The 16,779-nt window shown below is 37.8% G+C and overlaps 1 protein-coding gene across 3 annotated transcripts in view; it reads right to left on the minus strand.

Moving 5' to 3' along the window:
• Positions 1 to 16,779, minus strand: part of DMD (dystrophin) — a 2,123,648-nt gene that overhangs the window by 360,951 nt on the left and 1,745,918 nt on the right. For all 3 annotated transcript variants that reach the window (XM_057539128.1, XM_057539123.1, XM_057539124.1), the window contains one exon: positions 10,413 to 10,569. In XM_057539128.1, the coding sequence (XP_057395111.1) occupies positions 10,413 to 10,569 (157 nt within the window). The remainder of the gene's footprint in view (positions 1 to 10,412; positions 10,570 to 16,779) is intronic.

A 16,779-nucleotide genomic window follows, 5' to 3' on the forward strand; every position in this document is an offset into this window, starting at 1 on the left:
CACAAATTGATCGGTATTTTAGTTTTGTCATCCTATATTATCATTCTAGTTTCCATATTATTTCTACCTTATCTGCATGCCTCCTATATTGTTTTTACTTCTGATAAGAACGTTGCTGAAATCATTCTCTCGCCATAATGACCTGCCTCATTTTAAGAGTCACCATATTTATTGAGTCTCAAGCACGTCAGAAATATTTTAATGACTAACTGCTGATTTAGGGACAATCATTGCTCAATTAATTTGAAACCAAGATCATGGAAAAAGGCAAGATCCAAATGTGGTTAACTGGAGTACCAGAAATTTTGCCTCTAAGAATCTAAGACAAATTCATAGGGATTTTAGGAAGAAGGACATTTGCCAGAAGTGGCAACAAAAAAACCCAGAAAGACAAAGGGTTCACTTGATATTCATTCGACATAGTTGGTATTAGAGAGGTATGAAAATGGGACACATGGGCTATAAAGAAAAGGTCATAATCATCTTTATTTTTTTATTGTGCTAAGAACACTTAACATGAGATCTACCCACTTAACAAAGTTTTAAGTGCATGATACAATACTGTTACCTACAGGCACAGGATTGCACAGTAGACCTTGCAAACTTACTCGTTTTGCATAACTGAAAGTTTATACTTGTTGAACAACTCCACATTTCCCCCTCTCCCCAGGCCCTCGCAACCACCTCTCTACTCTCTGCTTCTGTGAGTTTGACTACATCATCATCTTTAGACAAGATGAAAAAAGTTTATCTTATTTTCACTCTACTTCTGAAGAAAAGTGAAAATAAGGGATTATGGTATCAGACACATCTAGCCATTGTTTCAGGTACATCTAAGCATTGTTTCAGATAGTCAACAACATGAACAACAATATTAATTTATAAGTGAGATTAAATCAATTTGAAGCAAGTTTGAAAACGTAAATGGACATATTTCAAGCCTGAAATTATTTTAAAACATATCTAATTTTACTCAATGAAAACACATTTTGGAGTGTCTAGGGGGGAAATATGTTTAACAAGCTCCTGTTGAGATTTATCTTTTGGAAGTCTTTCAAACAAAAAGTTGTGTTCTCTGAGATCAAGGGCACGGGCTAGCAGAGAGTCCAGCCTGCTTGCAGATCTGTGATACTGGGGAGGAATAGTTAGTGCCCTCGCAGCATCGCGCACAGCTGTTTGACTCTTAATCCTAAGGTTGAGCTGCTTCCAACAACCACTGGGGAAGTCACTTCCTACAGACAATAATGTTGTTAAACTCTGAGCTCACCCTGAAAAATCACTGGTGAAAATTCAATCTGCTCCTAGGGTCATTCAGAGAATTAGGTATTAGGTCGTTGAGCCTAAATCCTAAATTCTGGAAATTCTTTCTGAAGCAATAGTGCAGATAAATGGATTATCAGGAAATCCTGTGAAAAATTAATTAATATCCATTCTCAAGAGGCTCGGCCAAAATTTGAGATTGTCAAGTGTAAGTGGTGAATAATTTCTGAATCACGCCATTTGTTTCTGTCTATCAACACAATCCAGAAATGGAACTCCTGTTTCTCTCCACATACACACCCTCATCCATGATCATTTTGAAGTCTTTCCTGTTTCCATAAATGGCATCATCATTTCCCCATTTGTTCAAACCACAGACTTCAGAGTCATCCCTGACTCTTTGCTTTCTCTCATATTCCATACCCCATCAATCTTAAGTTCTATCAGCTCTACCTTCAAACTTTATCTTGGGTCATATAATTTTTCATCATATCTATCATTTCCATTCCAGTCCAAGCCATCGTTATCTCCTTCCTAAATGACTTCAACACCCTCCCAACTTTCTCCCTGCTTTCAGTTTTGCTCCTCCTATCATCATTCCTTCACACAGCAGCCAGAGTCCATTTCTAAACACATCAATCAGATCACATCATTCCTGTCTGTGGTTCTCCAGTGATGTCTCAATACACATAGAATAAAATCCACCTCCCAACTATGGCAGAAAAGACCACATTATCTGGTCTTTGCCTCTCTCAACAACCTACCACTAGCCCATCCTGCTATTCCTTGGACACCCCAAACCTGTTCTTACATCTTGGCCTTTGCATTTGCTGCTCCTTCTGCCTAGAATATGCTTCACTCGAGGTCTTTGCTTGGCTCACTCACGCACACAGCCCTTTGCTCAACTATAATCTCTTTAGGTAGGCCACTACCTCTCAGTCTTTCTCTATCCTTATTTTGTTCACTTTCTCTTCATAGAAACTGACCTGACATGATTTTATTTTATTGTTTTTAGTTCTTTTTTTTTTTTTTTTTTTTGGCCATGCGGCGCAGCTTGTGGGATCTTAGTTCCCCAACCAGGGATCGAACCCGGGGCCGCGGCAGTGAGAGCACAGAGTCCTAACCACTGGACCACCAGGGAATTCCCCTGATGTGATTTTATATATTAATGTATTGGCTTACTGTGTGTTTTCCTCATTAAAATTTGAAGGTCTGTGGGGGGCAGAGTCTCGTTTCCTTCACTACTGTACCCTCAGCCCCTGGCATAGAGTAGGCGCTCAATAAATAATTACTGAAAGACTCAATGAATTCTAGAAGTCCAATTTATGGTACAGGTTTTCCTAGAATAATTTTTTGGGGGAAATGGAAGAACAGATAAAAAGATCAGGGGTTCATCTGTAATTAAACAAATGTGTGTCAAAGTGCTTTGTAAAGGCAAAGTACTACACAAATATTATTTTAAGAGTATCTGTCAAGATATCAAAAATATTTTGACATGGTTATAAAGAGGACTGTGGTAGAGAAGTCAATCTGTAAACTATACATAGTTTATTTTATTATAGTCATTAAACAAAAGTAGCAAATCCTAGATGACTCTGTTCTCAAGTTTTGATGATATAGCTAGTTTTCAGAAGACTTCCTCAAATGGCTAGAAATGTAGCTCTAAAAATAATTTAAAATCTTTTCTATTCAGCATTTCTAAATATGACTGCATAAAATTCCAAACTTATATGAAAGTAGCTTACTCCATTAGTGATGAAGAATCGATCACAAAGATGTCGATTTCCTCCAACCTAGTCACGCAGACATCTTAGAGGTAGGTAACCAACAGTGAACTTTGCAAGGGAACCAAACTTGTTTAGAAACTCCAAGAGGCTAGGTCAATGAATGTTGGAATGAATCACTGTATCACAAGCTTTTTTTGTCGTTGTTTTTCAGAGGTGATAGGGAACAATGCATTTATTTGATAACACAGAGCTGACTTGAATCTTAACCTTCACAAATGGCACCTAAAGACATTTTCTATTTCTGTGGAAATAGAAGGATTCCCTTGATGAGGGAACTCATCAAGCTAACACACATGTACCCAAAGGAAGCAGGCCAGCATTGGTAACAGCATTAGCTTAAATAAATGTATAATCTACAACGTGATTTCAGGGTAATTTTATTGAATTTCTGAACCTTTCCCTCACTTCGTGGTGACTTCTGAGGAGACTGAACATGCATAATATATGACCTGACAAATGAATAAGTAAACTACTTTATTCAAGCCTTTTCATTTGTCAACAGGATCCACACAATTATGGCTTTCTGTCTACTGTTTTAATAATGTATGTATTGATTACTTCCATCTAAATCTTAACCAGAAAATCTCAGGAAGCTTTGAAGGTGTCCTTAATGGTCTCTAGGGAAGGAATTACAGAGAGTTTCAAATTGAAAGATGAAAACCGAATGACAAACAATTTCATTAGTAAAAATGCAAACAAAAAGTCATTACCTACAGTGTTCTTATAATCAAGACCTAATTTCCATTTAAATTTGGGGTGGGATGAAGAGAATTAAATAAACTCATGGTTTATTGCAGTTCTCCTTAGAAATTCCCCACTATGATTTGCTCCTTTAAAACTCTAAGTTAATCACAGGAGTAGACAAGTAATAAATATCACTTTAGTGACTGCTCAAGTAAAACAAAGGAAGTCAGTTTTAAAAATATATCTGGACCAGAATAATACACACTTCATTGAAAACGAGTCCGTCTAGTGAGGCAAGTAACGAGGAACCGTAAAAGCCAGGATAATGTATTCAAAAGATATAAAAATTGGTCAGTTTATATTTGCTAAGGCACATTTGAGCTTTAATTATTTAGAACACTTCACCACATATGGAACATTATTTTATTAATTAGTCCTCAGAGCCATTCCAGTTGCAGTCGTTATGGTGCCCAGCTGGTTTGGGGAACATAGATCCACTCCCATGGGTGTAAAAAACTGCTTTGGGGAGTGAGACTGCAGTCCCCAACTACCTGTGTGTACGGTCTTACAACTTTACCTACAGCAGAGTAATTGAGATTGACTGTATATTTTTGCTTTAAGAGTACAAGACATATGATATTTTGCTATAAAACTTTATCATTAATCTGCAATGATATACTAAGAAAATATAAATGACCTGTTTTATAAGCATTCTGATTTATAGATAAAAAGTGAAAAGTATTTAATTAGTATTTACACTTTTGACATTTTAATGGGATTTGTATTCCCATAAAAAGCAACAACATTAATAATTTACAATAGATAGTAAGCAGGTGATTTTTAAAAAGTGACACACCAAATACATGGGGAGCAAGGGTACAATAAAAAGTGAGCCATCTTGATACCAAATATTTTATATAAACAGTCTTTGGAGCAAGAGACCCATAAAGAGCAAGACAGTTTATAACCCTGGAAACATGGTAAAGTAAAACAAAAGTCTACAAATACAAACTCTGTTCAAGACTAGATCATGACAGAGTTTTGTAATGATTGTGCTTCCTTTACCTCTTCCTAATTGGATTCAGAAGATCTGATAGAGAGACCCAATTTCAGGGGTTTTCCTTTGTTCTTTCTGTCCACAGGCAATGAGAGCATCACTAACTAGACAGCAACTCCACTACAACTACAAAGGGGCTACTGCAAAAATGTGACAAAACTGAGTAAACAGGGTGCAAAACTGTTCTCTCATCAGCACTTAGAAGTGATGATGTCCTTTGAGGGAGTGTTCTGTGACAAGGCTTTTTCTTAAGGATACAAAGAGAATTTCATGGAAACACTGGACCAGACCACAAGTAAAAACAGTGGGCATCAAAGTAGCTTTACACACTATGAAAGATGCTTACTTAGGAGTAAAGAGAAAAAAAGCTGCAAGTGAGGAAGGAACATCACCCTTTATTCTTTCTTTCCTTGCCCTGGATCACAGTAGACTAGAGAGGAAGGAACAAAAGATTAGTTCACTGGTTGTTTTCCTCCCTTCCTGCCTCCTTATCTTCTTTCCTTAATTCCTATGTTCCTTTATCTGTTCATTGTCTATCATGTACTAGACACTTTATAAGGTGCTAGGTATAAAAATGACAACCCTCTTCCCAAAAGCAAGCTTCTTGGAGCCCAAGGTTTAGTGAAGGTGGTTGACATTAGTCAAAAAGTCACACATATTCATGATGACAAAGAACATTACATTATAGAAGGAAAAGTACTGTGTTATGAAGGCATATAAAAGGAGATGTGGTCAAATGTGGGCATTAGAGAAAAGCTTGCTTGATGCCTGAGCCAAGATGTAAAGGATTATTAGACATGAGCCAGGAAATTATGAGGGGCGAGGTTTGGGTAGAAAGGGTTTCAGACAGAGGATCGACATGTTCAAAGCCCCACCAGAGAGGAACACAGAGAACTGGAAACAAGCAAAAGAAGGCAGTACAGCTAGCATCAAGACAGCAAGAGGAAGGGCAGTGAGGAAAGATTGGGGCCAGACCAGCCAGATGGGACTTTGGGGTCCTTGCTGAGGATTTTTGGTCTTTCCCCAAGGGCACTGAAAAGCCACTGAAGAGTGTTAAGATGAGGAATGACATAATTCAATTTATATTTTACACAGATTACTCTGACTAAAATGTTGATTGCATTGTAGGGTGTTAAGAGTAGATACAGAAAAGTGAGGAGAAAAGGTCTCTTGTAACAGTGGCAATGACTACAGTAGACAGAGTCAAGAAAGGTAAACTGACCCAGTGATGTGTTAGCGTTGGAAGGCTGGAGGTTGGTCATCCTGAAAAGGTACTATGTCAGTCTGCGCTGGTGTTGTTTGGATAGGAGAAACTCTTTAGTTAGATCCTCCAATCATTAGGGTTTTGTAGATTACAGCAACAAAAAGATAAAGAAGCAAAGGATTTTGGGGTCTTGAAAACGTTATTAAAATGCTTGATGATTGAACCTAAGTTGGACTTGGAGGGAGATAAAGGTAGAGGATCAGTGGAACTAATGTATAGAACAAAGAGTTATCAATGGGCTGGAGATCCTGATATGTCAAAGAAAGGGAGTAAGTGGGTATCTGAATAAGTAGAGTAGCCAAGTGGGGATTAATTCTCTTCAATATGGTGCATGTTACCCATAACTCTAGCATCACATCTCTCCAAAGCATATTACCGGTCATGAGATACATGAGTAAGAGGACCGAGAACGGTATGTGCTAACATTTTATCGCTGTTAGCAGGCAACCAAAGCCAATAATCAGGGAGAGTGAGGCTGTATTTATAACAAAATGGTGGCTAGAAGGGACTGTGGAAAAACTACATAGACCAAATTCCTCATCTTATACCTGAAGAACAAAGTAGCAATCACCATCTAACTTATAGACGAATAGGGCTAGAATCTCAGTCTCCTGAATCCTAGTGCACTTGTCCAATGATTCATCTTCTTTGATTTCTGGAACTAGGATAAAATTACACCTTTGGTAGAAATTGTCTCATTTCACCGTATCATGTAATGCATTCTATTTAAAATGCCCATCGTTCTCAGTGAATGCTCTTCTACATATATACCAGAGTGTTTTCACTCTTTATTCAAAGTTAGAACACTTTAAAAATTATAGCTATTATATCACACCCTACCACAAAAGCTACCTTAATATTCTGAATTATATGAAGGGGAATGGCTAAAGGAGAAACTGGCAGTTTCCCTGGTAATTTTTTATAGACTCTGGGGTCTTCCCTCATGTTCTCTTCCCTTTTTGTCATCTCCTATATCCTCTTCTCTGGAATAATATAAACGCTTGACCTTTCTTCAAGATGCCAGTTTTTGCTATGTCTCCATAGATATCTTTCCTTTAAGTGCTGAACATATAAAAGTGGCACCATTTTATCAAGCTTTTATTGTTTGGTGGTAATTTACTTGGTTTTCTATTCCCTTGTGTTGTTCATGTACCTTTTATTCTCATTTCAAAAACACCTATCAGTATCCACCATATGGCAGACACTTTGCTAGGTACTAGGGTCTTGGAGGTCAGCAAGACCAAATCTCTGCCTTCCTCACTCTGAGTCTAGTAGAGGAGACAAAAATATAATGAAAAACAAACAAAGGAAAGAAACAATTAGACAGCCTCTTCAATAAGTGGTGCTGGGAAAACTGGACAGCTACATGTAAAAGAATGAAATTAGAACACTCCCTAACACCATACACAAAAATAAACTCAAAAAGGATTAAAGACCTAAATGTAATGCCAGACACTATCAAACTCTTAGAAGAAAACAGGAAGAACACTCTTTGACATAAATCAAGCAAGATCCTTTCCTTTTTGACCCAGCTCCTAGAGAAATGGAAATAAAAACAAAAATAAACAAATGGGACCAAATGAAACTTAAAAGCTTTTGCACAGCAAAGGAAACCAGAAACAAGATGAAAAGACAACCCTCAGAATGGGAGAAAATATTTGCAAATGAAGCAACTGACAAAGGATTCATCTCCAAAATTTACAAGCAGCTCATGCAGCTCAATATCAAAAAAACAAACAACCCAATCCAAAACTGGGCGGAAGACCTAAATAGACATTTTTCCAAAGAAGATATACAGATGGCCTACAGACACATGAAAGAATGCTCAACATCATTAATCATTAGAGAAATGCAAATCAAAGCTACAATGAGATACCATCTTACACCGGTCAGAATGGCCATCATCAAAAAATCTACAAACAATAAATGCTGGAGAGGGTGTGGAGAAAAGGGAACCCTCTTGCACTGTTGGTGGGAATGTAAATTGATACAGCCACTATGGAGAACAGTATGGAGGTTCCTTAAAAAACTAAAAAGAGAACTACCATACGACCCAGCAATCCCACTACTGGGCATATACCCTGAGAAAACCATAATTCAAAAAGAGTCATGTACCACAATGTTCATTGCAGCACTATTTGCAATAGCCAGGACATGGAAGCAACCTAAGTGTCCAGCAACAGATGAATGGATAAAGAAGATGTGGCACATATATACAATGGGATATTACTCAGCCATAAAAATAAATGAAATTGAGTTACTTGTAGTGAGGTGGATGGACCTAGAGTCTGTCATACAGAGTGAAGTAAGTCAGAAAGAGAAAAACAAATACCGTACACTAACACATAGATATGGAATCTAAAAAAAAAAAATGGTCATGAAGAACCTAGGGGCAAGATGGGAATAAAGACGCAGACCTACTAGAGAATGAACCTGAGGACACGGGGACGGGGAAGGGTAAGCTGGGACAAGGTGAGAGAGTGGCATGGACATATATACACTACCAAATATAAAACAGATAGCTAGTGGAAAGCAGCTGCATAGCACAGGGAGATCAGCTCAGTGCTCTGTGACCACCTAGAGGGGTGGGATAGGGAGGGTGGGAGGGAGGGAGACGCAAGAGGGAAGAGATATGGAGATATATGTATATGCATAACTGATTCACTTCGTTATAAAGCAGAAACTAACACACCATTGTAAAGCAATTATACTCCAATAAAGATGTTAAAAAAAAAACAGTTGATCGCTGTTGGAGAATGCTAATGAGCAAGTTGTTATTCTGAAGACTGGTAAAGTAGAAACATTTACCACACCTGTCCTAGACAAACTATATCCTGGGTACCCAAATTGTGGATGAGTATACATTTTCTTTTCATAGAAGTACTCCAGCTAATAAATGAAGAAGAAATGATAGAAATAGGCAATCATCACATTGCAACCGCTAGCCATTGATCATTAACAGCTGCGAAAAATCACACACACACAAGAGAAAAGAAGACACTGTGTACCTCCTGGTGATGGAAATATACATTACTATCTATGAATCAGTCTGACCAAAAAAAAAGGCAAACCCGAATACAATCAAACCTGTAGAACTACACTGTTCAACAGAATAGCCACTAGCCATATCTGAGCACTTGAAATGTGGCTAGCCTGAATTGAGTTGTGTTGTAACCATTGTAACTGTAAATTTTTATATCAATTACATGTTAAAATGATAATAATTATTGTTCTATAGTTATATTAGATGCAACCATTAGAGGAAACTGGGTGAAATGTGTAGGGAGACTCTGTACTATTTTTGTAACTTGCTGTGAATCTGTAATTACTTCAAAATAAAAAGTGAAAAAAAAGGGGGGGGATTTAAAAGACAAATTTGCCAAGTGCAATGTCTGGACCTTATTTCAATTCTTATTTAAACCAAAAAACCCAAACCCCAAAAACCTGTTAAAACATTTAAGACATGTATATGAGAAATGGAAATTTGAATACTGCCTTGGTATTTGTCATGATAAAATTATTGACATTTAAAAAGTATTATAGGGCTTCCCTGGTGGCGCAGTGGTTAAGAATCCACCTGCCAATGCAGGGGACACGGGTTCGAGCCCTAGTCCGGGAAGATCCCACATGCCTTGGAGCAACTAAGCCCGTGTGCCACAACTACTGAGCCTGTGCTTTAGAGCCCACGAGCTGCAACTACTGAAGCCCGAGCGCCTAGAGTCTGGGCTCCACAACAAGAGAAGCCACCGCAATGAGAAGCCCACACACCGCAACGAAGAGTAGCCCCCGCTCGCCGCAACTAGAGAAAGCCCGCGCACAGCAACGAAGACCCAATGCAGCCAAAAATAAAATAAATAAATTTTAAAAAATATATTATAGTAACAATGTGGTTACCTTTAAAGAGCAAATTCTTATCTTTTAGAGACACTTTATCAAATATTCATGAATTAAATGATCCGTGCCTGAGATTTGCTTTTAGATAATGGAGGACAAAATAGAGGTATAGAAGAAGTAAGATTGGCCATGAATTGATAACTGTTGGTCTTGATGGGTACACAGGTGTTTATTATAGAATTATGTCACTTTAGCATATGTTTAATATTTTCCAAAATAACATTTTTAAATATCGCCAAAAGACATGGACAAATCTTAAATGATATCATTAATGCAGATGCTTTTGACATTTAAAATATAATGGCTTGGATTATTTCTAATTGACCCTTGGACTAGAGGAGTAAAAAAAGATTTCTCTTCCACTTGATTTCTTTTCCTTTTTCAACCTAGTTTCAATCAAAACTAATCTTAAAATAGTCATTGAATGCTTACTATGTGCAAATCACTATGCTTAAAAGTATCCTACCCTGTGTACATCATTCTGCTTCTGAACTGCTGGGAAATCGCCTCCAACAGGTGCCTGCCGGCATAACTCATCATCTTTCAGCTGTAGCCACACCACAAGTTCCTGAAGAGAAAGGTGCAGACGCTTCCACTGGTCAGAACTGGCTTCCAAATGGGACCTGAAAAATAACAGGAGCAAACTGTCAGAATATCTAGAAAGATAACTGATGGTTCTAACAATCCCACTAAAGGTACATTGGTTGGTTACTTCCACAGCGTGTAAACGTACTGTGAACCACATAGCAGTCCTCAATAAAAATCCAGCTACCTGTTTTTGAGAGCAACAAGATGGGGGTATTTTGATGGCAACATGGAGGGAAGACAGTGTTTAGTTATATGTTTATTTCCACATGCAGAATTCTGAGACTTTTGGCATGAAATATACACTGGAATGGACTGCTTTCCTGTAGTGTTGCAGTCAATGATTCCTAATGTTTCTTGTAGAAGAACCTGAACCCAGTGACTAAAATAAACCACTCAGTTTTCGTGTGACTCATGCTAGTACCGGAATTCTTTCTGCTTTGAGAAATGGAAAGGTCTCTCCCCACATTTTGACTTTTCCATTTCTACACCCTAGGCAGACTCTTCCATTGACTCCTTCCATCTGGCATCTGTTCCTTTCTGCTCCTCTTCCCACATGCTTCTCCTCCTTCTCTACCCTTCTTTATTCGTGCGCACCTGGGATTTGTTTTCACCAAGTTCCAACATTTTCCGTTTTGTTTCCTTTGTGCAAAATGTACTGAGACAACAACTCACGTGGAAAAGTAAAATCAGACATTTGCCTGAAAGCCTCCCCCCAAACGTGAATAATTTAGGCAAGAGGCTGAGTGCTTTACCATCAACTGCATTTAGAACACGTTAATCCATAGAAGGCATTTAAGAATATACAGATGAATGATCTGTATTATAAAATCCACACTTCACTTGAGGATGAGAAGTTAAATTAAGAAAATAAATCATCATCCAGAAAACAAAGAAACGCGGAATATTAGCAAAGCTCTATCCTCAGGTAAATCAAGAATTATGCTGCATTACTTACATCTTATCAGCAATTATTAATTAATTCATAAAAATTAATGCTGCCTATAAATATAATATAGCCCCTAATGCTGCAGAGATTGAAATGTAAAGCAACCAGGTAGAACAACATTTCCCTTTGCCATTTGATACCTTAGCCTGAGATTTCAAATACAATTCTCCTGCTGGCCTTAGTCAAATAGAATCACCAAACAGTACCTAGGTGCTCAAATTAAACTATTCTAAATTTTCTGCAGGATAATTTGGTGATACATAAATGTCTTTAAAATGTGCAAATATAATGACCCACAAGCTTAAATTCAAGGAACTTATACTAAGAAAGTAACTGGGAAAGCATGCAAAGATACAGGTAGAAAACTGCTATTTACAGCATACTTATGATTGATACAAAGTTGAAACAACTTAAATATTCAGTACTAGGAAATTGGTTACATATACGATGGTGAACTCATACAATGCATTGTTCAAATCCTGTGAATCCTACGCAATGTTCAATGTGATGACATAGGCAAATGTTCATGGGCATGGACAAGATCATCCTGTCAGTCACTAAGTGAGAAAGTAGGTTACAAAAACGTACATAATCTATTTTTCCAAAATGTCTGTGTGTGTGCACATGCTGGACTATGCATGAAAAAATTCTGAAACGACAACTAGTTTATCCCTCAAAGGTGGATTTACAGGTGATTTATTCCTTCATCTTTATACTTTTCCAAATTGTCAGAATTCTCTATTGTGAGCCATATAAATATTACGTTCAGAAAAACTGAAGGTATTTCCATCAGGGAAATTAAATTGGTCAAGACTCTAAGGACATTTGCATCTAAGAAATGAATCATGAAGCATCATAAATATCATGAATTAAATATAATAGTGCAGACTGCATATGGTGTAGAGGTCAGTTCTTTTATGTTTCTGTTCTCTCCTCCTATTTCACTTTTCCAGGATAAGCCTAAGTGAGAACTCCCTATGCAAGATTTTAGCTGTTTAATGACATGTAATGACTACTGGTTACGGGGATTCCCTGGGGTATCTGGAATTTGCCGCTTGGTCCCCTTGAGGGTGAAAGAGGCTGTCAAGCAGGACATTTTGAAAGGTAGAGAGAGGCATAGTACAGCCATGGAAAGGCAGCACATTGTAGATGAGCCACTGATTAAATAAATATTTACTGAGTCCCTCTCAGTCCCAATCAGGCATGGGGGTGGGGGTAGGGAGGGGGGGGAAGGTAAGGGAGGATATAAAGATGTCTAATGCCTGGCCTCCATCTGTCCGGTAAAGGAAATAACGCCTCCCTGTGGTGGAGAGGTCTACAGGATTGATATGCCGAAGGGCAGGCGGCCTAAGGTGAGGCCTCCAGGTGCTGCTTCATTTACATAAGGCGGTGATACACCCCCCCCCACCCCCCCCCCCACCCCCGTCTAGGTTAAATGGCCCTGACTAAATTATCAGCGGGCCGATGAAACCCTTTGTGTCCCCTAGGAGAGAAAAAAAAAAAAAAGAGCGCTGAGACCCAGGGAATTCAGTTCTAAAGGATCTAAGAGAAACTCCATAGCGTGAGATAGGGAAGCTGTGAAGAGCCAGGGACACAGGACGGTCAAGAGAGTTAACAGAGGAACAGAAGGACCTGGGATCACGAGTGACAAAAAGCTCTTGTGTACCGGGATGAGGGGGCCTTCCTTATTCATCCCTAAGGCATGGAGTTAAGTCACTTTTCTGAATGTTTGATCACCTTAAGTACATATCAAATGATTTTCTTTTCCTTGCTAAAGCCTGAGAGTGAAAGGAAAGATGTGATATGAGGACAAAAACTTATACAAAAAGCTTATAAAAGACAGAGGACACTGGGTAGGGGTTGCAGAGGAGAAACTCAGATAACGGCTCCTGATTTAAAACAACACAAAGATATGCAATCTAAAGCCATGGTTCTCAAACTTTAGTGTGCATAAGAAACATCTGAGCAGCCTGCTTAAAGTACAGACTCCTAGGTTCCACCCCCAGAGTTTCAGTACTTTAAAAAAATTTTTTTATTGAAGTATAGTTGATTTACAATATCATATTAGTTTCAGGTGTACAGCATAGTGATTTGGTATTTTTGCAGATTATACTCCATTATAAGTTATTACAAGATAATGGTTATAACTTCCCATGCTATATAATATATCCGTTTTGATTGTCTATTTTATACATAATAGTTTGTATCTGTTAATCCCATACCCTTAATTCGTCCCTCCTCTCTTTCCTCTCCCCTTTGGTAACCACAAGTTTGGAATCTAAAAAATAATACAAATGAAAGTATATGCAAAACAGAAACAGATTCACAGATACAGAATTTCTGTAATTGGAACAAGAATCTTTACAACTCAGCAGGTGAGCTCCAGGACTATTCTCTGAGGAAGAATTTCTTGAAGTATTTCCTACGTGCCCTAAACATTACTTGTCGGTCTCCACAGGGCAAAGGTGCTATTTGTCAGTGACATGATTTTGAAGGAGATCTAGATGTAATGAAATGCTCTGAGCTCAGAGAACATTTTCTCTGGCCATGCTAAGCTTGGGAGGTGTTTTCAAGACACTTTTCTAATGCGTTTGTTGGAAGCAGCTGCCCTATTTTTATTTTCAAGATTGTATACCAAATATTTCTAAATGATTAACCTATGTTTGCATTTGGGATTTTTCCTGAAAATGTTTCTTTGCATTTGCAATGACTTTTCCCCCCTGGTTTTAAGGAACCTTAGAGATTATTCAACTCGCTTGTTTTGCAAATGTGGGAACTGAGATACAAAGGTATAAAGACACCTGCTGAGGCACATAACTTGAGCTGTCATATTTAGATATAGGAAATGGAAACTACAAACCTTCCTTATATGAGGAAATCCTTAACCTTGATGGTTTTCACCAAATGTTTTGGATCCCTGAGCAAAAAGGCTTCCTGCTAATTGGCAAATATACTCTATTTACCCCTAACCTACTCAACAGAGAATAAAAGAGGAGGTTTGAAGCTACACACTTAGCTTCTATCCATTTTCTATTAATCTTTATTAGTGAAGACAAGAGCTTAGGGGTTACTAGCTTTTAACAACGGAAGTAGCAATCTTTAATAAGGAGATAATTTCTATAATTTGTAAGGTTTAGGTAAAATGCAGAACCTTTAGGTGTGTTGGGATATATAGTTTGGGCTTTAAGAAACTCTTCACTGTCAGGGCTCTAAGAATTATAGGGCTGCTAAAGTGAATGTTATTTCTCCAGACACCGATACTTCAAGTATGATTCAGCTGATGCTTAGTTTGAAATCCTTAATAAAACTTTACTCTGAAAGGCATCTATTCTTAAAGCAAAATGTGTTATATTGAAGTCATTTTTCACTTTGACTTCCTTTATAAAACTAACAATATATCCCTGTATATCTTTGGTACCCTTGTGTAAAAAGATAGCATGTAAGCATACAGAAAGAAAAGGTAAGAATGCAGAAATAATAAGGAACCGCAGAAATAAAATGGGAGCTATGGGGCTTTAAATAAAGAGAATTAAGCCCAAAGAGAAGTAAACACTTTTTTTTCCAGATGGGCCATGAACTCCAACTTTCAAACATAATCAACATCCCAAGAGTAAGAAAAGGAAGGTTGGAGATACTCAACATCCAAGTAGCATTTTTCTCTCACTCAAAGGTAAAAAAGACTTTGCTTTCTTTTGCTCTTTCTTTGTCCTCCATTAGAGCAAGACCTCTAATTATTCTAATTTCTAATACCGAGTACTTTCTAAGAGATTTATTGCTGCTGTGGACTACATAATGTTGGTGTCCTCACGTCTCAAATTAATGTTCAAAATTTCATAAAAGGGATTATCTTTATATAACATCTACAAGTTTTTCCCCCAAGTATAACAATCTCACAGAATGTAAGTTTTGCTGAAATTATGTGGACATCATATGTGATTCTCATAGTTAATAATATATACAATAATCTGGAAAATATAATCCGGTGGCAGATTAAATTGAAATCTTCATACATATTTCTCATGTACTTGATCACTTCTCAAGTTATTCATATTTTCAAAATTAAAAATGCAAGTTTTGTAGATATAGAATATTTTAGAATGAGAAACACTTTATTTGACTAATCACCATCCTGATGTTGGATAATGTCATCAGTGACTCTGTGTGTGTGTGTATGTGCGCGTGTGTATGTGTATGTATACATGTAAGTAGAAAATTTTCACTCTATTTTTTTCCCACTTAAAGCAGTTAATCTTTTGTTTGACGGCACTCAGCTACCACTGAGTATTTACTTCTCTTTCTTATACCTCTTGGACAAAATGCAATGTGATAACGCATGTGGAACAGATGGCATCTACTTTCCTTGAACTAAATTATGAGATACAATTTCAATTATCCTTTTCTCTCAAAGACATTGTATTACTATTTACTTTCTCTTATACCGTATCTTTGAACTTAATCACTTCTTTTAAATATAAGAAAACCAAGGTAGAAAAGCTCAATAATTTGCCTAGGTTTATAAAGAGTGATTGTAGAATTAAAAATAATAGAATTGTAGAATTGCCAGGGAACTTGAAGAGACCACCCATGTGTCTGGTCAAACTTCCTCATTTCAGTCAGAGAGAAAATTCAAGTCTGAAGCAGTTAAGCGACTGGCTAAAGATCAGATGCTAGGTAGTAACAGAGCCAGAGGAGAAGCTAGGTCACCCAGCTGTTGGTCCAAGACCCTTTCTACTCTACCTCACTGACTCATTTATAGCTTGGAGTTTTGTATTTATCTAATTTAGCTGAAGGCAGCAAGCACAGCCCTATGAGACAACTCACGAATACTTAAAGGAACTTGCCATCAAGTGTAAATGAGAATAGTACAGGGAAGACCTGGTAAAGGAACAGTCAGAAAGCGAAATCTTGATTATGGAATTTGAGTCATAATTTGGAGGCTCAGAGGAGAGATGGTGTTCCAAGTGTGAGAATCGGCAAATGGATGTACTCATACAGGACAGTGAGAAAATTGTCGGAGAGCAGGAATGGGGTTAGAAAGCAGAATTTACTTGACTCAGAGAATCCATTTTGGGCAGTAACTAGATTGCTGCTTGGGGAGGAACGAAGTGGGAGGCAGAGGAAGGACAGAGAGGGAAGGGTCAGCAGGGGCTTATCAGGCATAGTTGGTAGAGAGTGGAAGGGTCACTAGATCCTAGTGACTAAATATAAGCTTCATGAGAGCAACGATTTACTTTTGTCTGTTTTGTTCACTGTTGTATCCTCCGTGCCTCGAAGAGTGCCTAGTACATAGTAAACACTC

The sequence above is a fragment of the Balaenoptera acutorostrata genome, chromosome X (genome assembly GCF_949987535.1).
Source record: "Balaenoptera acutorostrata chromosome X, mBalAcu1.1, whole genome shotgun sequence".
Taxonomy (NCBI): domain Eukaryota; kingdom Metazoa; phylum Chordata; class Mammalia; order Artiodactyla; family Balaenopteridae; genus Balaenoptera; species Balaenoptera acutorostrata.